The sequence below is a fragment of the Chinchilla lanigera genome, unplaced genomic scaffold (assembly GCF_000276665.1).
Source record: "Chinchilla lanigera isolate Chin_1 unplaced genomic scaffold, ChiLan1.0 scaffold00036, whole genome shotgun sequence".
NCBI lineage: Eukaryota > Metazoa > Chordata > Mammalia > Rodentia > Chinchillidae > Chinchilla > Chinchilla lanigera.
In genome coordinates, this window is record NW_004955437.1 from 4,393,888 (window position 1) to 4,418,652 (window position 24,765).

Genomic DNA, 24,765 nt, shown 5'->3' on the forward strand with positions numbered 1-24,765 from the left:
GGCCATGGTAGATTTTTCTTCCTCATCCAGCCTTTCTCCTGCTCATTACTTATGGGATGAGGCTGGAGGCAGGGTGAACGTGTATTAGCTCAAAGTATGGGTGGGTCAAATTCATTACTCCCCCGGTGCCTCCACGCATAATCACAATAACCATATTTTAGTTTTTGTTTCCATCAGGTAGGAGAAATGAGAATTGCACATTTGTACATTCAGACTATTCACAGCAATAAAGAAAAGTGAATAAAGTATAAACAAGCCCCCAAGGGCAGGGGGAGCCTGTTGCTATGGTAATGATGGGGATTGTTGGTTTCCCCTGGAGTCTCGTCTCGGTCACATCCCCTAGATTTAGGGGATGCACCCAACTCCCATTCAAGAACAGGAATCCGGTCATAGATAGAAAGCATTTCCACAAAGGATCGCCTAGTCCTCTGGATTCCCAGGAGTAGCAGGTCGTTGACATCCACAGTGGGGACATTCTTTAAGTGTCACTAGATGAACCCCAGAGGATCCTTGAGCATCTTTTCAAGGACAGAATTGGGCTGGGCTCCTTGGCCCTAGCCCTGGATCCCAGGTATGGCAGAAGCAGGCACAAAAACAACTCAGAACCTAGGGGAGAAGTGGGTATCAGCAAAGGAGACCTTCAGACTCTTCCTCCGGGTTTATTCCAATCACCACTCATAGCCACTTCCAGAAACAGCCACGGCTGGTGGCCCCAACAAAGCTCTCAAGGGGAAACTGGTGGTGGGATGAAGGGCAATAGAGGGAAACAAGTAGCCCAGATGCACACAGAGCTCCCCTTGGAGAGGAGGCTGACCCCAGCTGGGCACAAGCACAGCTGCCCACATCACCGAGCTGTTCGGCTGAGGGTACACCTGCCTCTCTCAGGACCACCTCCTCTCCCAAGCCCCGGTCCCACTAACAAGCCATTGACCTTGAGTTTGAGTCTGGGGTTGATTTGCTGCTCCACCTGGGGGAACCCCAAGGGCCTTGTGGCTTAACAGGAAGAACTCCTTCTCATTTTAGCAGCAATCGCTTTTCCTCTCCTCCTGCCACAGTGATCAAATTAGCAGGCTGCTTCTCCTCAGAGAAAATGTGTCCACGGTCCCAGGAGGCACTGCCCATTTGCCTGGCTGGTGGGTGTGGGGAGGGAAAGCAGGGATGTGTGCGCGTGTCCCTTCCTTCCCTTTCCCCCGGGAGGCTCTCTCCCACCTGGCGTGGCCACTGGGCCAGCGGCAAGGACCGCAGGGAGGGCAGTGCTGGGGTCTCAGCTGCAGGTGGCCTGGCAGGTGGCGGCGTACACGCTGCTGCCCACGGTGGCCCCGCTGCTCAGGCTGCTGGTGGGGCACTTGAGGGGCTTCATGCTGCTGTCCCTCTGGATGTGCAGATGCTCCAGCTGCCAGCGCTCCCAGCTCTTCCGAAACTCCATCTGGACCTTCCGTGGGAAAAGGAGGGGAAACAAAAGCCATCACGCAAACCGACTGCTCGCAAAATGGCCCCATTATTACATTAGTGGGGAAGGGAAAAAAATCCACTGCATTATATTAACAGACATGAGTCAAGGCCTTCGGGCACCTAAATTAATATCCCAATAAAATTGTTTATTGTTGTCTCCTATTTTCTGCCTCTCCTCAGCAGAGAGATGGGTTTGATGAACTAATTGGTCCTTTCCATCCTTAAAGTCTGATTCGGCTAAGTACCTTTTACAATCCATCACAGCATTATTTAACGGAAGAGAGGGAGAGCAAGGGAGAGATTCAGGGAGACAGGAGATGGGAGAGGAGGGAATCTGACTTGAGAATGTGTCTCTGATCGCAGCTGGGACAGCCGAAGAGGACAGCACACCCCTACCCCTCGTGGTGCCTGCTGCAGGCCATCTAAACCCTGGGGTTTCTCTCCGGCCCCTGAGCCTCACCGGGAAGGAGTGAAGGAAGCTAGAGGGCTGGGACAAGCTGCGGCCCAGTCCCACTCGGGGGATTGGGGTGAATGGAGGTGCAGTCAGCCCGGGGAGCTCAGCATCCAGAAGAATCCCTGCTGTGCCGTGCCTGGCCTCCCTCAGGAAAATCCTTGTCCAGCAGCTGAGGCTCAGGGCAGAAAGATACAAATGCAGAGCTCCAGCTCCTCAAGGGTTGTGGTCACACTACGGCCCCCGGGCATAGCCTGGGCCTGTGGTTCCCGGAGAGGGGTCTCGGCTGCTCTTCTGGGTGTTATTCCCATCAACTTGCCCTCCAGAGCCCCTTTGCTGTCCTTTGATGACCCTGCCCGCAGCCTCCATGCAAGGAGTGCCTGCGGCCCAGGCTCCTCTAAGCCCAAGCACCAGGAGGGCCAGCTGCCAGCAGCTGTGGGTGAGGGGCTCTCTGCCAATCCCCCCACCAGCCCCTGTGTCAACAACCCTCCTCTCCTCTGTCATCCGTCTAGCTAAGCCCAGCAAGACGCCTGGTGTGGCTGCATGCCATCCCTTAAAAGAACTTTTTCTGTGCTGAGTACGGCTGAGATCGCCCAGAGCCAGCCTGCCAGGATGGTCTGGTATCCCACACGGCACCATGGAGCCCAGGCCTGGGGAGGGGGAGGGAAGGAGGGGAGCAGGCACTCTCTATGGCGCCCTGCTCTGGGCCGGCTCCCGGCTGGCCAGGCTCCTGGCTGGCTCCCGGCTGGCCAGGCAGGATGTAAAGTACTGACACTGTTTCCCCTTCTGCCCCAGCTCCTTCAGCACTTTCTGTGAATCTCTGTGGTGGCCCCATAATCAGGATTGTCCTTAGGACCACGGCCTATGTGCGCAGCATCTTCCATAGATTATCTTAGTCACTTCCTCGCCAAGCCTGTGAAGGACCTCCCGTCGTCACTCCCTGCTTAAAGGGGAAGAGGAGAGGTGTCTCCCTACGTCTCAGGCAGGATTTGAACCCGGATCCAGCTTCACTCCAATGCCTGGCCTGCAGCAGCCCTGAGGTCCTGCTTGTCCCTGGCTATGACAGCTCCCTGCTTGTCGGCGAGCAAGCACCTCAATGCCAGGACCATGCCTTCCCCTTCTCAACATCCCGTCCCCAGCACGAGGCCCAGCATGCAGCAGGGGCTCACCATGTGTGCTTTAAATGAATAAATGGGCATCTAACATCAAGGCTGTCCCTCAGCTAAGCAGATGCAGTAAAGACAACAGCCCAATCCTGGAGACCCGGCCCCGTGTCTCCTCCCTGCCCTCTGAGCTCCACAGTCCTGAGCACCCTCACTGGCCAGGCGCCACGCCAGCCCGGGCTTGGGGTGAATTGACAGAGCTCACTCAGCCCCACTTCCACTTGGGGAGAAGCAAGAGAGGCTCTTCCCGGGGTGACCCAGCATGGGAGTATGGAACCCAAGGCCCCCAAGCCGCCTCACTCCAGCTCTCAGACACGCGCTCCCGCAAAACCACCCCCAAGCCCTGCGTCCCTTCCCTGGCCTGACCCCTGGCCACCAGCAGCTGACGCAGGCCTCGACAGCCACAGGGCCCCGATGCTCAGGCCATCTTTTCTCCTCAGGTCACAAGTACCTGGCATTGCTATGGCAACTCTGGGTCAGGAGAACAGCTCTTGGGGACAGTGGCCTCGGCCCAGGGGCCTCGTGTGTCTTTGGTAGTCCAGGGATGGTGATGCCTCTGCCCCTGTGCCTGGGGGTAGTCTCCGGGGTGGGTTTAAAGGAATGGGACACTGGACTTTCCAGGCCTCTCAGCAGCGTCTCCTGGACCTCACGGCCCGAGCCTGGGAGAGACTGAGGAGCCAGACCAGCGGGGTGTAGAGCCAGGCCTGGCCAGGGAGGCGCAACTCGATTTTGGGATCAGGCTCTTTGCCAAGATCAGAGCAGGGAAGTGTGGCTGTCCCTCCCGCCCAACAAAGGTGGGTCAGCTGTGGACGGTGGGTGGGGAGGGAGGTGACTAGGCTTTCAGGGACAGAATCGGGAGAAGGGGCGAGGCCAGGAGCCTGGGAGAGACCCTGCAAGGGTGGTGGGGAGCCTGAGCTCGAGCGCATGTAGCAGGGCCTTGCGGGACAGAGGTGGGAAAGTGGGAAACAGCACTTAGACCGGGAAGGTGACCGCGTGGCAGCAGGGAGCCTCAGTCCCTCCCCCCAGCCTCTGCGCCTGGTCACCACATGGGGGTACAGGCCGGCCACTCTGTCGCCCGTCCCATCCCACTCCCGGGCTGGCACACAAAGCAGCAGCGCTCGGGCCGGCACTCTCCTCGCTCTGGCTGAGGAGGCGCAGGTTTCCCTCCCTCTTAGGGATGTGCAGGCCACACGCTCTGAGCCCCACGGAAGCCAGCTCCGGGAACCTGGGGGCGGCCTCGGGACAGAGCAGCGCCCCTCCCCTCCAGCTGCCCAGCCTCATGTTCTCTGCAGTGTCCTCTGAAATGTCCTAGCCGCAGTGTCTGGGAGTCACCGCGCACTGGGATGGTTGTGACAGGATCGCCTCCCCAGCATCCTGCAGCCCGAGATACAGGGCTGCTCAAGCCAAGCAGCAGCCTGGAGGAGTGCGCAGGTCTTCAGCACCCAGCTAGGAAGGGAACCGCATGCTTGGCTCGCCATTCCCACGGTGTTCAGGCTTTACCTTACTTCACCCTCACGGGAACTCCTAGGCAGGCCTTACTAGCCCTTGTTTATAGATAAGGAAGCTGAGGTTCCTCAGATGAGGTTGCTCAACTGTGAAGCAACGGGCGTGGGTCAGAGAGGCTGGACGCTGAGCCACATCCTCGCATCTTTTCTGCTACCTCACACTTTGTTCTTTGAGCCACGGCTCACAGCCCCCTGAAACACAGAGGGCCTCTCCCACTGTTCCTTCCACGTCCTCCACACCTGCAGCGTGAGACGTCGGAATTCACGTACTGACTCTAAGATCCCTGAGATCCCAGCCTCAGCAACATGGAAGCCACACTGAGTCAGGTCTTTGAGGACCAGTGTCCCTGGGTCCCCAGAGTCCTAGCCCTACTGAGGCACACACTCATGGGCCTGAAGGGATTTGACCAAGTCCTTGGTCTCCTTCCAGGTCCTTCCTGTTGGGGTTACATCTCCCTGGGGGACCCGAGGTGGCCCTGCTCCTGCCCCATGGCTACTTGTTTTCCCCTCTGGAAGGGATCTAGGGGGAAGACGCTGTGGCATTTTTGACATACAGTTTGATAGCTCGGGGTGCTCCTGCCCTGCTCTTGCACAAACCTGGTATCTTGGAGGGAGAGGCCTTCCCAGGTACGCACAAACACCCTTCTCCTAGGAACTGATCCTCTCCGAGAGCGGGGAGAGGGCTTTGTGGGGTCAGCAAGAACCACCTTCTCCCACCAGCACCCAAAAGCCACTGGAGGAATCTACCCCCTTTTCCCTGGTGGACCAGGGCTCTCGCCTGTGTATACGAAGGGCACAGTATTTTCTTCTTTAAATCAAAACTAAGTTGATCCTGGATCTGCCACTACTTCCGGGCCAAGCCTGGGGCAGCTTTGCTATATTCACCGGCTCTCAGTGTTTTCAGGTGCAAAAAATGAGAATAACGAAATCAGAATTTTAGCAGTGTTTTTTTTTGTTTTTTTGTTTTTTGCGGGGGAGGGCTATGGCCATTAAATGACATGATCATTACTAAAGTCCCAAGCCTGTGGTTTGATCATGTGTGTGTTGGGACACTTTGTAGTAGACAATCGTTGCCACCCAGGGACCCCTAAACGTGAGGCTCGGTCTTCCTTAAATTCTAATACCATTATGCTATGCCTGCACGTGTGCGTGTGCATGTGTGTGAGAGACAGGCAGACACAGAGAGCATCCACACAGGACCTGCACAGAACACCCACGGGTATATTCAGGCAAGAGGCTGGCTCAAGTCCAGGGCCTCAGTGGGGTGAGCAGGACATCCCCAGGGCCCGGCTCCTACCAGCCAAAGGCAGCAGCCCGGCAGGGCCCACCGTCCCCCCTCACACCTCACCTCATTGTTGACAAAGCAGTACAGGATGGCCACCATCAGCCCCTGCAAACGAGAGGAGGTCAGCAGGGAAACGTGCCCTGGGGCTTCCCCCTAGCATGCCCTCCTCAAATTGGGCAGCCCAGGCAGACCCAGGGATGGGCAGGGGTTCCCTCCCACTTCCTTTCTGCAGGAACAGGGAGCCCTTGCTCAGATGTTGCACAAGCCGTTTAGATACCTGTCCTGTCCGCAGGAGCCTGGACTCAAGGAAGGACACTGCCCAAGAGCGTGGGCCTGTCCCCAGCCCTCCCACCTGCTCCCTTGGGTCCCAGTGCTCCCAATCCATGTCCCATCTGTGTGACGTGTCTACACAGACGTGACGCACACACATGCCTCCCCTCTGCCCCTACTCATCCACATCCCAAACACTCTCAAGGGGCTGGGGTCATTTTTTTTTTATATTTTCACACCCCAGCTTGGGAACTTTGTGACTGCAAACCTTGTTTTACCATCTCTGTGCCCCACTTTCCTCCTCTGTTATTTGTTTATTTTTTGTTTTGCTTTGTTTTGGTATCAGGAATTGAACTCGTGACCTTGCACTTGCTAGGCAGGCGCTGTACCCCTGAGCTATGGCCCCCGGCCCCACTTTCCTCCTCTGTGAAGCGCGGGATGTGCCACAGTCTCCTGGCTTCTATGAGGACTAAATGCGTCGCGTGTCTAAAGCACCTGGCAGGGTGCCCACCACACAGTGGACAGCAGCTGTGATGCCAGGCTGAGCCCCTAAGGAGCATCCCAGAAGGCTTCTTGTCCCTTGTGCTTGCAGAGAAGCCTGGCCAGCTGTCAGGACACCTGGGACCGTCACTCTGGCTCTGCGCCACCACGCAGCTTTGGGCAAGGGTCACTCCCTCAGGCTGCAACCCGCTCACTTTTCCCACCTGCACGACGCAGATGCAGGCAGGTGCCTTCCTTCACCCACTCCGGGGATATCCCCCAAAATGCCCCCAGCCATGAGTCACCTGGAAGGAGGTGAAGGAGAGCTCTGTGAACAGCTTGATGAAGCGCAGGGTCCCCCGGGCATGTTCGTCCATCACAAAGGCAAAGATGACCTCGTGGGTCCCCAGTAGGGGGATGAGCGTCAGTGTAGACTTGGCCAGTCTGGGAGGCAGGATGAAACTTTCAGGGTCATTCTGGACCTTGTGCTGGACTCCTCTCCCCGCTCTGTGCCCTCCCCGCTCTGGCCAGGGCCTGGCATCTAGGTCACAGACACCCTTCCACTCCAAACGACCTTGGGTAGGCTTTCTGGAGGGCAGGAAAGAGGGCAAGAGCTCTCGAAGCTCAGGGGCCGCCCAAGGGCAGGGTGAGGGTCCTAAGCAAAGCCTGGGCAGGGGTAGCGGGTCACATAGGGCTCCAAATTAAGCATCCCAGGATCTCTCTGGACAGGAAGGAGGGCTGGGGGCCCCAGCACAGCCCACTTGGTGAGATCACCTGCACTTGATATCTGTCTTGCACATGAGGTTGGCCTGCAGTTTGGACACCACGATGCAGATGACCCGGATGAAGATGAGGAAGTTCACCTGCAGAGCACATGGCAGTGGCTGGGGACCCGCACCCACCTCCCCGGTGCTTTCCCTAGCCCCAGCCCAGGTGCACCGCAACTCCCACCTGCACCCTCGCACCCTCACTCACCCCAATGGCAAAGAGAATGGGCAGTCGGATAATGAGCCAGTAGTTCATGTTTGAGTTCCTGGTCCAGCATCTGGGGAGGGACAGAGATACCATGCGGACAGATGGACTCGCAGAGCCCCCGGCTCCTGCTGCAGGCACAGGGGCCTAAATACACCAGCCACACAGTACGCCATACACACAGCCATGGAGCTACCCAATAACCAGACCTGCAGAGCCATGCAGGAGCTCTACAGGTACACACACACACACACACACACACACACACACACACACACACACACGCAAGTTCCCAGCTACAGGGTCACATATAGAGAGCTACACACAGCCCACAGTCAACCTTCCATGGACCTACAAACACAATCACATGTATAGCTAGCACGATACACAACACAATTTCCCTCACCAACATTACAGAAAAGCCTGCAGGATAAAGCCTCGTACCTAAGGACCCAGCACCACTGCCACCATCTCACCCTGGGGCAGGGGTGGGAGGCGGGGTCTCGAGTTCATACATTAAGCTGCTAGTCCCTTGCTTTATCCTCCCAAAGGTGGGAGCCTCTGTGCCCCAGGGTCCAAGAATCCTGTGGACCTTAAGGATGGCAACCTCAGCAACCGGATCCCCCGGGAGCAGGACACTCACCCCTCGTCCTCATAGAGGTACTTGACAATGCCCCAGGGGATAACAAACAGCAGGGGAACACCTAGGAGGAGAGAGGGAAAGACAGAGGGGAGAGGCTGGCAGGACAGAGCCCCTGCCATGTGTGCCCAGGGCCCTCACACTTCCAGCTGGTCTCCTTGCCTGGCACCAAACTATTCTGAGACTGGTCTGTGCAAGGGAGATTGGAGGTGGCATACGCCCCGCACCAACGCCCCGACTTTTCCTTAGAAAGAGGCCCTCTTAGGACAGGTACAGTGTCGGAGTTTCTCCCCAGGACACGGACATCCAGGGAGCAGAGACAGGGCCAGGGCCATGCATGGTGGAGGGCATGCTGGACAGACTGGGGAGCAGAGGAACTCTGGTGCCCTTGGTCCCCTTCCTGCAGCCATGTGTCCATCTCAGCCAACTCCCTCAGCCACCAAACCCCTCAGATTCTGTCCCCCTGCCCGTGCACCTGCTGCCAGCTGGGGCAGAAGCTTGAGTGAGAGACAGGAGCTCTCTCCTTGATACTGGCAGCACAACTAACCACCCACAGAGGCCTACCAGAGGCCCCACCTGGCTTCTGCTGCCGCTTAGATTCGCATCCCCCCAAAGACCGGTGCATTACAGGCTCGGTCCCTACGGTGGGGCTAGTGCTAGGGGGCGGCATCCGAAGGAGGTGGGGCCTTGTAGGAGGGCCTCAGGTCACTGAGGACCTGTCCCTCAACAGGCTTTCAGGAACCCGCTCCACCTGTCCAGCCTCCCTCTTGCTTCCTGGCATAAGGCGAGCAGTTTGCTCAGCTAGGTGCACCCCACCATTTCTACCTGGCACCCTCACAAGAGGCCCAAAGCAACGAGTCTGACTGACCCTGGACTGGAAACTCAGAACTGTGGGCTAAATAACCCTTTTCTCTTTCTAAGGCAGCCATCTCAGGTATTTCACTATAGTACTAACACCCCGGGGCTGACGAGTGTGGTAGACACCCACCCCCACGTCATGGTAGTCATGGCTTTGTGGTCCGCAATGCATCGGGATTGGTTTGTGCGTTCAGTCACCTACGGCGGAAGTCACGGTAATGATCACTTCCAGGATCCGGTGAAAAGACTCTGAGACTTGTCTTGGGTTCCCCCCACCCCAGCTCATCATTTGCTTTGGGGGAACCCAGTTGTCACGCCATGGGGTCACTCAGAGAAGCTCCTGCACAAAGGAAGGGAGGCTTCCTGCCAACAGCCTGGTGCGGGAGCTTGGAGTTGATTCTCCACCCGCCAGTTAAGCCCTGAGATGGAGCAAGCTGGCCAACGTCGTCACTGATCTAAGTTAGGGGCCCTGAGCTGGGGTACGCAGCGACGCTGAACCCCGATTCCTGAACGTGAGCCTGCGACAGGGTAATCATCAGCTGCTTTAGCCAGCTGTGTTCTGGAGGCCCTTGTTACACAGCAACAGAACCCTAAAGCAATTGCCTCCCAGTTCCTTGAGGGTCGCCCTGAGAGTTCAGCCTGGGTTGACTATTTTGAACCAGGTTTGTCCACCATCCCGGGACAGGTGAGGAGATGGAGCGGGAGCTCAGGAGGGCCCAGGTGGGACTGGACTCCAGGGCTGTGGCTCCACACCCAGTCCAATCACCCTCAACAGCGTTCAGCCCCAGCTTTCTCCCCGCCTGTCTCTAGCAATGCCTCTCTTGAGTTGGATTCTTGGGTCTGACAGAGGGAAGGGGGTGAGTATTAAGGCGCGTGGACACGGATGCGGGTCCATGTGGTAGAGGGACCCGTGCACATGCGTGGGTGGCTTTGAGGGGTCTCCGCAGGAGCACGTCGTCTCCAGGGCGGAACCACTTCACAGCCTTTCCTAACACCATTAGGACCTCCTGGACTCACTGGTATCTGCACACTAGCAGCTACAGCGCAGCTCCTGTGCTTTGACGTACTGCACTTGATGATGGGGGGGGCGAGCGGACTTCATCAGATCCCCCCACTTTCGGTGCACTACTGGGGTATACACCAGGGCCTTCCACTGAGTTACATCCTCAGCACTCTTTTAACTTTTACTTTTGAGACAGGGTCTCACTTAGTCACTAAGTTGCTCAAGCTGGGCTGGAACCTGTCATCATCCTGCCTCAGCTTCCCAGAGTGCGGCGATTATAGGTATGCACCACCACACCTAGCTGGCCCGTTTATTTTACACAAAGCACATAATTTATTTTTTATATAAAGGAATAGGGCTGGGGATGTAGCTCAGCCTGGCAAGCAGGAGGCCTGAGATCAATTCCTGGTAACAATAAAATAAAATAGAATAAAATAAAATAAAATAGAATTAAATTAAATTAAATTAAGTTAAATTAAATAAAGGAATAGAGTGATCTTTACGTGCCCAGGCGTGGATCTTGCCACATAGACAGTGCCAGGCAAGGACGGGAGGAGCAAATGGATAAATCAGTACATCAATGGGGGAAGAGCCTCAATGCGTCAATGAATCTCCAGGCAAGAACACGCCAATCCCTCAGGCTGCACGCAAGTCCAGAAATTCTGCTTCTTTGCGCTACTGGGGTTTGAACCTAGGGCTTTGTGCTGAGCTATATTCCCAGCATTTTTCTTTTTTTTTTTTAACTTTTGAGTCAGGGTCTCACTAAATTGCCCAGATGGCCTTGAACTTGTGATCCTCCTGCCTCAGCCTGCTGAGTAGGTGGGATTACAGGCCAGCCATGCGCTGACCGCTCTCTCTGATACGCGCCCTCTTGGGCACTCACACGTGCTTCAGCCAGGTCTGGTGAGCCGCATTCATCTACCTCCATCCCCACGCACAGGGTCTTCTGCAGAAGTGTGAGCACAGCCCACGCCCTGTGACGCACTCCCTGCTGGCTGCATCTTTCTCCAGTTTAGAAAACCAAACCAGTCTGGGGAGGAGCAGCTCAAAGGGAGACACACGGAGCCGGCTCTGGGAAGTCATGTTCCCCTCACCCATTGCTCCCCGCCCCTCCTGTGAGCGTCTGGGGCCAGAGTCCTAATTTTAGTTCTTCTGCTTGTGCCTGAAGCTAAAAGTTCTTCCCAGGCGTCCTCACTTGGTCCAGGCCACCTGGCCTCACAACAGAGCCCTCAGGTCTGTCTGTAAGGGCCTCACCTTCCCACTCTTTGTCCCTCTGTCTCTTTTTGCCCCTCCCCACCCCAGTTCCTCAAGAAAAAGATGCTCTAGTTGAGGAGATGCCCCCTACCCTGCTGTTCCACAGACCCTGAGCCTTGAGCTTGGGGGTAAGGCGGTAGGAAAAGGACTGGCACCCCTCCCCCATCTTTCACCCCGAGCCCTCCAGGGCACCCTGTGCCCCCAACTCCAACCAACCACCCCGCTCCCCTGCACACTCCACACCGACCCTTTGAATGGTCCTGCCCTCGGGTTGCCATGGTGATAGGCCCTAACAGCACCGATGCTGTTTCCTAGGATGGTCAGACACAGTGATCCATCCCAGGACAGCCCGAGTGCCCCCTGATGGCCCGCTCCTCCCTGTGCCCACCCCTAGGGAGCTGCTGGCCTCTCAGCTGCCCCTGCTGATTGACTGCCTGGCTGGCTCAAGAAGCCTGGAAGGGGAGGAAAGGGCTAGAAGGGGCGAAGGGTCCTGGGGAGGAGAGAGGAGCTGGCATTTGTGTGTGGAAGCCGGACCCACCTGCCACCTGCACAGGGGCTGAGCCTACTTGATGGGGCCTGCAGGGGACTGAGGGGCGTGACATAGGCTGAGCCCTGTGCGTGACAAGCAGGGGACCCAGGGCCTGGGAAGCAGGAGCCTTGGGCTCCAGTGCCTGCTCTGCCTTTGAGGCCCTCTCCCTCTCTGGGTCTTGCACTCAAGCTCCTGGCCAAAACCTCTGTAGCGCTAACATTCTACAATGTCATAAAGGACAGGGTAGGGAGGCTGGGCCACTTCTGAGGGCTACGCCGGCAGTCACATGGGAGGACACGCCCAGCTCCTTCCTGGGCCAAGAGCAGGCTTCCACGGGCCGGAGGCAGGAGAAGTGTGAAAGGCAAGACAGGAGGAAGTTTCGGAGGCCGGAGTAGCCCGAGGTGGGCGCCGAAGGAAGGAGGGGTGTGAGTGAATGAACAGCAAGCGGAGGGTGCGGTGGTGTGGGAAGGGGACCTTAGCTGCCCGGGCAGACTGGCGAGGAACGGGGGCGCTGTCTCAGGCGGCTGCCTGCAGTCCCTCCAGCCAGGGCTGGCCGTCCGCGCTCCCGGCAATGCAGGGCCCCAGCCCTGCTCCTCATCAGAATCCCACGTGGCGAGAGGCAGAAGCACAACCAGAAATGTTCCAGCAAAAAAAAAGACACGATGGTTCTTGGCAAACTTTTTTGGCCAGAACATTTCCAGCTGGGCTCCAGGCACATGCGCGGTCCACCCCCCGCCCCCTTTCCTTGGCTCCCCTCTGGTCGCCCTGGCCTGGCGGCTCTCCGCACCCTCCCTTCTGTCATCATCCCGCCTGCCTCGGTCTCGGTCTCCACCCTGCCGCCCTCTCCTTGTCCTCCTCACCAAGGCCCAGGACTCACCGTTTCCCTCAGGGGCTCAGCTGCCCCAGGGGAGGTGTGGAGCTCCTGCTCCACAGGACTTTGGGAGCAGGGGAATTGAAAGACAGGACTGTGACCTCAGCGCCGTGTGGGGCAGTGGTAGGGGTGGAATTTGGGCAGAGGGCTGTGCAGGCTTCCGCTAAGGGAGAAGAGGAGGTTACAGCAGGCCCTGGCCCAGCGGTGTGTTCTGAGTATCAAGTCGGACAGGGTCAGGGCCTCCCACCTCATCTCGGGCGGAGGTGGCCTTACCCCAGCCTGTGCTCAGATAGAGCCTGAAGACTCGCTGCTCGGAGAAGGCGGAGAAGGCCAGCAGGGTGTAGAGGTACACGCCCTCCACCAGCAGCCAGTAGTAGTTGGCTGCCACGCAGTACTGCATGAGCAGGAACACCAGCCGGCAGCCCAGGGAGTCCTGTCGGGAAGCGCACAGAGGGTCTGTGGGGACAGCAGCCCTGCCTGCTCCCTCTCGACACCCACCCCCGTCCTGCCCCAGCTACTGCCCTGCCAAAGTCATTTCAGGGCCAGAGAGCTTAGGTCTTCCTTCCAGGGCCGGCGCTCTACAACTCCGTCTGCCTTAGTTCCCTGCGTGGCAGAAAGCACTGGAATGCCATCCCCACACCGGTGAGAACGTGAGCCACAGAGCAGCGACCTGCCCTGACGTACAAAGCTAGAAAGCGGCAGGGCTGCGGTTCAAGCTCAGGTCTGTCTCCAAAGACTGCTCCCTTGCATTATGCTGAGAACTCCCGATAGGGTCTTCTCCCTCCGTCAGGGGCCTCTCTGGGTAGATTACCCCTCTCATCAGACTGGCGGGTCCCTAAGTTGGACTGCATTCCCATCAGACCAGGGGAATGCAAGGCTCCCTGAGCACAAGGCTTGGTGCCTCTTGCCTTTCCTTGCCTTTCCTGCAGTAGCAAGGGCAGCCCTTCCCCAGCCACCCCCGTCTCCCTCTTGGTCACACCACCTACCTGGTAGGAGAGGAGCCCATCCCACTGGTGCTGCTGAGCGGCCGTGTTATACATCCACTTGAGGGCAGCGTCCTTGATGAAGACGGACAGGGCTCGCAGGATGAAGGAGGCAAAGAGGTTCAGGTGGATGTAGTTCCTGGTGCAGTGCAGGTGCCTGAGGGAGAAGGTGGGGCCCCCCTGGCAAGATGGCCACACATCGGCTCTATCAGCCCACCCATCGGGCATGTCTCCAACTCGGGCTATGCTCAGGTCTTCCCCTGTGAATGTCCTTCCTCCCCATAACCCTGGAGATCCTGGACCAACTCAAGTCCTGCCTCTCCAAGAAGCCTTCAGCAGGGTCGTCACTCCCACCCACACTCCGTCCCTCTGGCTGTTGCACCTTCTTTCCACAACCAAAGAGACTGATGTGTGGAGATGAGTTTCCCCAACAGGGACTTTGCTTCTTCACAACATCTTAATGTCTCTGTCCTGCTCACAGAGGCAGATCAGGGCTGGAACAGGCAGGAATTCAGATGCTAATATTCTTTGGTGTTAAAAGGCAGAGCAAGGGGCTGGGGATTTAGCTCAGCGGCAAAAGCGCCTGCCTGGCAAACGCAAGGTCGTGAGTTCGGTTCCCGGTACCGAAGAAAAACCAAAAAACAAAAACAAAAACAAAAGGCAGAGCAAATTAGAAATAGGAAGGCAGTTTTCCACCTGATAAAGGCTAGAGACCCTACCAGAAGTGCTTATGATTCTTTGTACTTTAAAACCAGGAACAAAATAAGAAATTGTGCTACTGTCACTTCTATTCAACGGATGCTACAGATCCTGGCCACTGTAAAGCAAAGGGGTAGAAAAGGATAGGACTTGGAAAGTAAATATAACAAGAAAATGGGCAAGATCATGATGGAGATTATAAAACTTGCTTAAAACCCACAAAAGAAATTAAGGAACGATGCATAGATGCACTGCATTTATGGACAGAAATCCTCACTATCCTGAAGGAGTTTATTAGTTCTCCCAAAATTAATGAATAAATTCAATGCAGCTGCAATGAAAGCTCCAACTTTTTTTGGTCAAGGGACTTTAAAAACTTTTAAAGGAGCGCCAAGGGCCAAGAATAGTCCACATCCCATGAACCACATGAAAGAGGTTCTTGCTATAGGACAAGTAAAGTTTCTAATAAGTCTTTAGGAGATAAGGCACCATGCTTTTGGAACAGGGACAATTGAAAGGGTATAAATGACAGGAAGCAACCGACAAATACATGGAGCCTTGATGCATGGTAGAATAACCACGAGGGACAGGAGGGGTTATCACTAGATGGTATGGAGGCAATCAGTTATATGTACATACGGAGAAAACAAATTAAATTATTAAATCCCCAATTTTCATCATACACAAAAATAATGGTGAAAAATTACGGTGGGTCAGAGGACCATAAGAAGCAGAGCAAACCTCTACAACTTTTTAGAAGAAAAAATAAGTGATTATGTTCGTGACTCCCAATATAAGGAAAGATTTCTTAAGGATGAGCATAAAGAAGTGTAGTCTTTGGAAAAAATAATTTTTAATCAATTGACAAAACTAATTTTTTTTATCAGTTGGCAGCACATATGGTAAACTGACCAATTTTGTTATATTAAAATGCAGAACTAAAAAAAAAATGCAGAACTTCTGTGCATAAAGAGTGAAAAAAAAAAGCCACAGACTCAAAGAGGGTATATCCTACTGTGAAAAGCACACAAGACCATGCTGTATATTTTTACAGACACTTTGCAAATATGGTAAAAGGCTAAGGAAATGGGTAGGAATTACAAGAGGCAAATTCAGGGCTTAGTGGTGGGGGTTGGCAGGGAAAGGGACCTGGCTGGACAGGGTCGCCAGGGAAGCATAATGCTTTGTCCCCTCTGAATCCTGAACTAATTCATAGTAAGACACTATTCATCCAATAAATGCAGTTATTGAGCACTGACTGTATGGCCAGTACTGTGCCAGATTCCTCAGGACAAAAAGAAGGAACTGCCCCTGCTACTTGGTGTCCTGAGGTCCCTGCCCTCAGAACTCTTCCTGCCCCAGAACCCCGCTCTCTCCGTGCAGCCCAGGAGTGGGAGGAAGCCGCTCCCCAGCTCTGACTCCAGAAGAAGGGTCTCATCTAGATTTGACCTCAGGAAGAACTTTTCCACTGAGGCTATCAAGCTGCAAAGAGAGCAGAATCCCTAATCACTGAATCTTTTTAAAATTTATATTGAATTTTTAATCACTTCTGCTCACCGAAGAGGGTCCCCAGAGTTTCCACGCATTGGTAAAGCAGGCTGGCAGGGGGGCGGGGGGAGTACTTTTTTGCAGTATATATGCACCTGGGCACCCAGCAGAGAGCCCACTGGGTACAGAGCACCCTGTCCTGTCTTCAGCCTCCTGGGCTTTGGAGAGAAGGACCTGCTGCACTGGCATGTTGGTGCTGAGCTCCCGCCTCTCCCTGGGAGAGTGTAAGCAGAAGGCAGCCTCCTCTGAGCTGCAGATCCCCTTACCTGAAGCTGAGGAGGATGGCGGAGGCAATGACCAGGGCGGAGAAGGAGAGTGCATAGCCCACTGTGTAGATGACGTAGAGGGACAGGAGCTGCTCCTCCGGGGAGCTCTGTGTGCACACAGGGACACAAGTATGCATGTGGCACACCCCACGCGTGGCCCTCTCTTCCCCACATTCTTCCTTCCTGGGCCCAGGGGCAGAGGTGGGGCCCCAGCCCAGACCCCACTTGGGATTCCAGAACCAAGAAAGGTAGTATCTGTGGAGATGCTCCTGGGACTTTTGGGGTCCAGTTGAAGGCCAGAGTGGTGAACACACACCACTGTGTCCACACAGCAAGGTGTGCAAACCCACAGACAGGGCTGGACGAGATGCCCACAGCCAGGGCCCACAGCGCAAAGACCCCACAGCCCCCTCCCAGGCAAGAACCCCCGCTCAGCTCACTTTCTCCCCACGCTTGGACTCCTCACACTCCGACAGGTCCCTCCAGGGCAGGCTGGAGTTGTCCCTGTGCAGCCAGAGGCCCTCTGGGGTGCAGAACCGGTACACATGGCCCTGCAGCACTGGGTGGGAAGACGCGCAGCTGAGTCTCGGCTCAGGGCCGGCAGCCCGCCCCATGCTGGAGCCCCCATCCCTCTCCAGCCTCACGGTGACCCTTGCTCTCCCAGAACTGATGCTTCCGAGTTAGTGACCTGCTGGACCCCTCTACAGATACACACACACACACACACACACACACACCACGATGGCCCGGACATGGGACAGGGGGTCATCGCTAGGCTCTCCCTCTCGATCACCTGGGACTGCAGCTGGCTGAACCTACATCTCTGAGATGAGGTCGGTTTAGTCCGGATCCAGCCTCACATCACACTATGACAAGGGCCGGCGCTGGACAGAAATGGCTCTGGCAGGCCCACAGCCACTCTCTGCGACCCCTGATTTTCCAGACTCAGCACTCATCTCCCTCTCACACTCCTTGGGGGTGAACAGACCCTGAGAACAACGCTGGTACTGCAGAGCTGAGAGAAAGGGGGTGAGTCAGCTCCAACTCGGGGAGCCCCAGTCTGAGGGGAAACACAGCCCCATCCGCAGGGAGCCCCAGTCCGAGGAAGACACGGCAGTGTCCTCAGGAAACCCCACCCAGGGGAGCCCCAGTCTGAGGGGAGACACAGCCCCATCCTCAGGGAGTCTTGGTCTGAGGGAGACACGGTATTGTCCTCAGGGATCCTCAGTCTGAAGGACAACAAGGCCGGAACTGCAGGAAACCTTGGTCTGAGGAAAGCGCAGCCTTGTCCTCAGGAAGCCCTCACTGGAAGGGGACACAGCCCATCCTCAGGGAGTCCCCATCTGATAAGGAGACAGATTTCCTTTGAAAAACCACCTGCTCTGAAAGGAACACACAGTCTCATGGGGCAGATATAGTCTTTGCTCTTAGAAATTCTCCCCTTATGAAGGAAAAGCAAGCTTCTATCTCCAAGTAACCCCTAGTCATATGCTGAAGGTGGAAATTGCCCTTGGAGACCTCCTAGCCTGAGAGAGGGAAGCAATCCAGCAGTCCTTCTGGGACTCTGAATATGGAATCAAGACTCTCACAGAAAAACCAAAGAAGTCCTCAGAAAGGAGTGCCACAAACACAACCGCAGAAGAACTGGTAGTGGGACATCACCTGAGACCACTGTCATCCCACCTGGATACGCTGCTGCTGTGGCAGCCTCCCTTCTTCCCCCTGCCTCCCTATGCAGAGAGATGGGGGGCTTTGTGGCCCCAGGCTCGTGTGAGGCCAGGAGAATGCTTTCTAGGAGGAGATGCCCCATTCCTTACCTCCCTGCAGGAGACCAGAGTTGGGCACCAAGGCCAGGGCATCGGGAACAAGAGGCGGAGGGGAGGGGGCCTGGCCTAGGGGAATCAAGGAGGGAAGCCGGAGGCCCAGAACACATTTTAAAAGGATTTTAAATTCAAAAAGACTGAAAGGATTTTAAAGAATAGCTTCCTGGACTGTGGGAGGAAAGGAGAAAGGAGAAGCCACCAGAGGCCCTGGGTGGCAGTGGCTGGTCAGTGTCCAGATGGACAATTAGCAGTGAGAAGAGGCTCGTGGCCATGTGTAGCCCACGCATCAGGGTCCCCAGGGGCTCCCTCCCAGGCCGGGGGCTCCATTACACAGATCCCGAGCCCTGGTTTGTCGGCAGGGAGACCTTTACATCGGGGTCTGTTGTGCACTAGCGGGGCCTGTCAGCGGGGCCCTGTCCTTGTCACCCAGCACCTGCTGCCTCCCAGCTCTTTCTCTCTGCCCTCTCCCTTCTTTTAAGGACAAGGTTCTTCTCCAAGAGAAAGGGTAAGCTGGGCACACAGCAGGCAAATCAGCTTGCAGCATTACTTCCTCGGGACAAACTGCCTTTTAAGACTTCACCTGGAAGACAGACGAAAACCTAAAAAGCTAACGGTGGAACTTCCGGTGGGGAACGGCAGTGCGCTGAGCGCTGGGAGTTACTAACAAAATCAGGCCTGTAGGGAGGCAGAGAAGAGGGGCAGGCACGTGTCTGATTTTAGCAACTCGAAGGGAGCCTCTCAGGCGCCCAGATGCCTCTCTTATCTGCTTCATGGATGCTTGAAATTCTCTACTGGGGTCAAGTCTTCGGATGGGCAGCAAAATCAGTCTTTGATTGCAGATATAGAGACTCGGGCTGACTCCATGGGGAATGAAACTGGTGTCAGAGCGTGGCCTGGTAGCCCAGCTGGATGGCAGGAAGGGAGGAGAAAGCAGGGAGGCAGGGGGCCCAGGGGAAGGACGACAACACAGCGATGGAGCTTCTGGCACGCAAGCCATCCGCCCACAGCGGTGTGGCTTCCCACAGCTGGCACACGGCCTGGCATAGATCAGGCACGCTGCAACTGCAGGACCTCTCCTACATGTTTCGCTCACAGCTGCTCTGCTCGCTGTGTGGTCACAGACTGTTTTTGAATCTGTGGTTTGTACATCACAACCATGTCGTGAGCTTGGCTCTGTTCATCCCATTTTACAGATGAAGAAACACAATCTCTAAGCAGCCATGCAACTTGCCCAAGATCAGCCAGCTAGGAAATAGCACAGTGAAGATTCTAACTGTACCTCTTGGCCTCCAGAGGCCAAGTTAGCAGCCCAGCTTGTTGCTAGGTAAACAGTGACCATGTGCCATTCCTCCTCTGCCTTTCCTCGGGGCTTGGGTTTCCCACCATGCGGCCCCTCCCAGCAGGTCCCCTTGCCAGTGTGGCCCTTGGCTTCTGGCACGGTCCTGGGCCCTCTGCTCAGAGCCAGCTGGGGAGGTGGGTACAGACGTGTGCAGTCCTGGCACAGAGTCGAGGGATTGCTGTGTCCCTGAGCTAAGCCAGCCTGTGTGGGTGCATCTGTCAGTTACCCTCCATTAGCATCAAATATTAAAAGCCAGGGCTGGCTCCCGGAGGAGCCCGCGGTCCCCAGGCGCCCATCCTGGCTGGAGGTGGGCTGGGTCCGGGCACAGCCCTGCTTATCAGCCCAGCTTTATCTGGCCTGGGAGGAGCTGGCCAATCACAGCCAGGGGCTTGGCTCCGCTTGTCAACAAGAGGTGGCACCGGGCAGCCGCGTGCCAGGAGGCCCAGGGATATTTCATTAAGTCAGCCCCTGGTGCTGGAAATAAAACCCCCAATTAAACACTTCCCCTCCCGGAAACTGCTTCGGCCTCTGTAATCAAGCTAATAGCCGCCCTTCCACGTGGACGCGGGCACTCAGGGCTGTGGAGAGCTGTTCATGAATCCATTAGCTCCCGCACCGTGGCAACAGAGGTGGCAGCAAGACCTGCCGGGCCCCATTCTACAGACAGGGACGCTGAGACTCAGAGAGCCTGCTCGCCGCTCCTCCCCGCAGCGGCAGACTGCCAATGAAGGCGCCCGCGGAGATCAGGGGGAGGAGCCAGGGGGCGGAGCCCAGGGACTCAGGTTCAGATTCTGCTTCCGCCTTCAAGCAGCTGCAGGACCCCGCATGGCTCACTCTCCCTCCCAGGTCTCAGTTTCTCGTCTGTAAAAGGGGACCCTTTCTGAAGAGATAAAGCACAGGAAGTTCCTGGTGCACAGCAGGCTTTCAAAACACAGCCACAGTGGAGACCCTGTGTCCCCCACGCCTTCTCACCGAGGCCAGAGCCGCCGCTGAGGATGCCGCTCCGGCTGGAGCTCCTTGGGCCCCAGCTTGGGCCTCAGTCTCCCCTTGGTAACCCTGGGCTGCCGTAAGGACTCCCCGGCTCAATATTACTTAGAGGAGGCACCTGTCAGAGTTTCCAAATTGTGAATTATAGACTATTTTAAAAGCTTTTTATGACTCTCATATAATTAGAACTAAGCTAACAAACAGGTAGAAATCAGGAGAGGGGCAGCTAATGAGGCTAGAATGATTTGCAACAAGTAGATCAGCTGTTGGTGAGTAAACAAGGCTGCTGGTTTCCCCCTCGGGCACCCAAAGGGCGGGAAGGCCCTCAATCCTCCCCACCCCATCCTGCGTCCCCGGGAGCTTCCTGGGAACACTGTCCTCCTGCCACTCACCTGCTCCCACCCTCTCCGCACCATCCTGACCCCCAAGTTCACAATTCCAGGGCTCAGGACTCCAGGGCTTCGCTGGCCTCCCTGGGACATTGTGTAGCTCTGAGGCCTGAGGCCCGGCCCCGTGCCCAAGGTGCCACCTGAATGTCACTCCTCCCTCCCTCCGCGGACAGCCCTTCTCCCTTCTGCAGCTGCCAGTTCTTCCAGGCCTGACCCTGGTGTCACCTGTCCCTGGAAGCCTTCCCAAGGCCATGGGTCAGGCCCACGATGGCTCTGACCTTCCTCGGCACCTCAGCATCTCGGGAGCTTCTCCTCAGCACACTCTACATCCCAGAGGTCTCAGGGCACCCTGAGCTCCTGGTGAAGACGCAGCCTAGGACTCTGGCAATTGTTCTGAATTTGATTCTTTCTCAGAGCAGCCACTCTTCTGCCCAGCTCTGCACCCCAGAAGGCTGGCCCTGGGGACAGCGTCACTCAGTTCCCTGTCCTTTGCTGGTTGGGGGCAGTGAGCGGCACTCAGCTCGAAGACCCGGGCTGGGTCATTTCTCCCCGCTGCCTCCCTGTTGGGTGCGGAGGTTCCCGCAGTGGACTTACCTCTCTGCGGCCACGGGCCTGCCGGTGGCTTCTCCATCAAAGCTCCAGCTGCCAGGTGGACCCCTGACCCCGTTCCTGCCCCTGGCTTCTCAGGCCTAGAGGTGCTAAAGCTTTCCAGCATGGCGGTCCTCAGCACACCATATACCTACTTGGCCCCCTTTAGGGACCCAGGAAGCTCCACAACTGCCCCCAATCTGCTTCCACATGGCGGGGGTGGGCCAGGGAGGCTCCAGTGCCACACACCTCTGCCGAGGGGGCGCCAGGCTGGAGATGGTGATTATGCCTCAGAAGCCCAGTGGATATCTCTGAGGTCCCTAACTCAGGGAGAGAGGAGGCAGACTTGGTGATTCCGAGTGTCAGGAAGGGAGTAAATTAGCCTGGCGAGGGGGAGGGGGAGGAGCTGGCAGGGGGCCTGTGCAGAGGCCGTTATCTTCATGGAGAAAGCAATAAAACCGTGTTCGCTCATAAACGGGCACCACCAGGACCTATTTCCTGCTCAAATAAAATTAAAGGTGATGGATGGAGCCGCAAGCAGCAGGCAGAGCTGGGGGCGCTTAGCGCTGAGTGATGGGCCCTGTCCCCTGTCTGGCTCCCTGGGGTCTAGAGGCCCAGTGAGGGCTGGCCAAGTGGTGGTCCCCAGTCTGCGAGAGGCAGGGCAGGTGTGTGCACATGGCAGAGGCAGAGGTACGCAGGGCGGGAGGGAAACGCGGACAGTTACCCTCTCTCACGGAGCTACAACCTCCCCAGGGAGCAAAGCAGGCACAGAGAGGTCTGGGAACTTCTGCTCACACAGCCAGTCAGGCCACGTGGAGCCAGTAGATTGCAGGGCTCCTGGCATCTCCTTAGGCGTGTGGCAGTCAGCAGAGGTCATCCAGGCCACTCACCTGTCCCCAGGCCAGAGCCACACACACAGGCACCACCCCTCTAGGAAATGAAGTGTAGCAATAGAGCTCAGTGACTGTAAGCCTGGGATGCCTGGGCCCGCCACTCACCAGCCCTGGGAGTTTAAAAAAGCCACTTGGCATCCTTGTGCCTCAGTTTCCTCATCTGGAAATGGGAGCACAATGGGATCACTTGCCTCAGAGAGTGGCTGGAAGTCTGGATGAGGTACAGGCGCACAGTGGTGAGATGGGCCACTCCTGCGCTCCAAGGCCTGCCCGGTGCCTGTCTCTCTGTGGGCCCCGGCTGCCCCTGTGCACCTCACCTCTGCCAGAGGGACCGAGGTTGGATGAAGCCCACGTCAGGCCCTGTGGGGCTACCTCCTCCAGGAAGACCCCCGGCTTGGCCCAGCCCGACCTCATTCTCACTGCTGCCTGTGGGCCGGGTTCTGCTTGGGGTCAGGTTCTCCGAGGTAAGGGCAAAGCCAGGTTCAAATCCCACCTCATTTGGAACAAGCAACTTAAACCTCCTGGGTCCTGTTTCCTCATCTGGACAAGAAGCATAAGCATGGAGTAGTTGTAAAGGTAAAGGAGTGTTCTGCTTTTAGGACAGGACTGTGTCAATAAACACTATTGATACATTTTATGGTAAGAAGTGTCTTTCTCCCTTTATGGAGACCCAGCACCTCCTGGCAAAGCTTCTTGACTCCGTTACCACCCCCTACCCAGCCTCAGCACAGGAGGCTGGGACAGAGACAGGGTGGGGGCATACTAGTCACCCTTCAAGTCAGGGCATCCCCTACAGCCTCTATAGATCTCTGTTCCCTTCCCACCTACCTAGTTACCTTTCCCAGTGCAGGGGCCATGCCACCAACACTGAACCACGGCTCCCCATGAACCCCTACAGTCAGGAAGCAGACAGGAAGGACTACCTGGATACACATGTCACACACACTCACCCCAGACTAAGGACACCCCTGTGTACCCCATCTGCTCCCACCTGGCTTCTTTCCCAACTACTAGGTCAGAGGGAGTCACCTTCCTGTCCTAAGTCAGACCCCACACTCCCCCAACACCTGCCAACACCTGCCCACAGCTAGGACACCTAAAGACTCTCTGAAACGGCCCAAGCAGTGTCTCAGGGCAAGGAAGCAGTGTCCCCTACTGGACCTCTGCCTCCAGGATACAGGGAAGGTGGCAGACTCACCACTGCTGGCCCAGGGCAGGTACCAGGGGCAGCTGACGTTCACAAAGGAGCCTGGTGGCCCATCTGGCCAGCAGGCGTAGTCATCAAAGGTCCGATTGCAGAACAGGCCTGTGGGGGATGGCAAGAGTCCTTGAGTGCCCGCCCGTGCCGGGCTGAGGTGTTTCTCCTCCTCTCCCCACCAGCCCTAATCACCGTGGAGCTGTACCCTGCTGCCCCCTGACGAGTGCTTACTATATGCCAAGAACTGTCCTTCTCTGTAAGACATCGATATCCCCTGCTGGGCTCAAACCTGTGATCCTCCCGCTTCAGGCTCCCAGAGTGCTGGGACTACAGGCATGCACACCACACCCTGCTAACGTGTACTCTTCGCTCTGTTGGGCCATCAGTCCATGCACAGGCTGGGATGGGCTAAGGAGGACACAAAGGGGAAAGGCCAGGTCCCTACTCTGAAAGGCTCACGCTAGGGGTAGGATGGACAAGACAGCAGCCCTGGAGCTGACCGCAAACGGTCAAGGGCCCAAGACAAGAGTCCTTGGGGAAGAAGTGCTTGAGCTGGGCTTAAAGGACCTGAGGATTCAGGACAGGTGCAAAGCGGACGGAAGGTGTTCAGGTGAGGGGACAGCTAGCCCGGGATGGAGGCACAGGGCAGGTGTGGTGTCCCAGACGGGAACCTGGTGCCCAGCCATGCACTTGGGGCCCACCTAAGCCTTCTAAGAGTTGGCTGGGCCCCACCCGGACCCACCTGTGGCTGGGGGTGGCATCTCTGTCAGGTTGCGCTGGCACTGGCGTCGGTATTCTCGCCATTTCTGCACTGTCTCCGACAGGGACACGGTCGCACCCTGGGTGGAGGGAGGGGAGCAGAAGTGGGGGCGCTAAGGGTCCAGCCAGCCCTTCCCTTCCTCCCTGTCACCCCCTACGCTCTGGATTTCTTGAGCTCCAGGAGACCTCAGAGCACAAACCTTACTTGGCCAATGCCCAGTACGACCAATGTCACCTCTGAAAGGGGAGGGAACAAGTGACTGTCGCACAGGGGATTCAGGCGCAGCCTCTGACATCTGTTCCCCTCCCGGAGACCGTGCATAGCTTGGTGGGTCACAGGTACCCAGAACATTGCTACAGAATGGATGTTTCCAGGGGGTGCGTGGGTGAAGGGGAGGCGGGAGTGTGTGACTCATTCATGGTGTCATCCGTCCTGGCCGAGGAAGAGACTTCCTGAGGGTCACCGCTTGGTCACTGCCTGAGGCTCCCTTTCTCCTGACACCTAGTCAGCCTGCCTGGGGGCTGCCTGCACTTGGAACCTTTCTAGAACTCCTTCTAGA

At 56.6% G+C, this 24,765-nt stretch overlaps 1 protein-coding gene across 2 annotated transcripts; it reads right to left on the reverse strand.

Moving 5' to 3' along the window:
• Nucleotides 1-200: 200 nt before the first annotated feature.
• Glp1r (glucagon-like peptide 1 receptor) lies at nucleotides 201-24,285 on the reverse strand (the record flags this gene model as incomplete). Of its 2 annotated transcripts, XR_001235111.1 has the most annotated exon segments (13): nucleotides 201-606; nucleotides 1,210-1,432; nucleotides 5,920-5,961; nucleotides 6,912-7,050; nucleotides 7,381-7,469; nucleotides 7,582-7,651; nucleotides 8,222-8,282; nucleotides 13,007-13,166; nucleotides 13,720-13,873; nucleotides 16,230-16,336; nucleotides 16,670-16,788; nucleotides 23,447-23,554; nucleotides 24,189-24,285. XR_001235111.1 is itself a non-coding variant. In XM_013517124.1 (12 exon segments), coding segments are annotated over 12 exon segments (1,314 nt in total), but the record flags the coding sequence as incomplete, so codon positions are not given.
• Nucleotides 24,286-24,765: the final 480 nt, after the last annotated feature.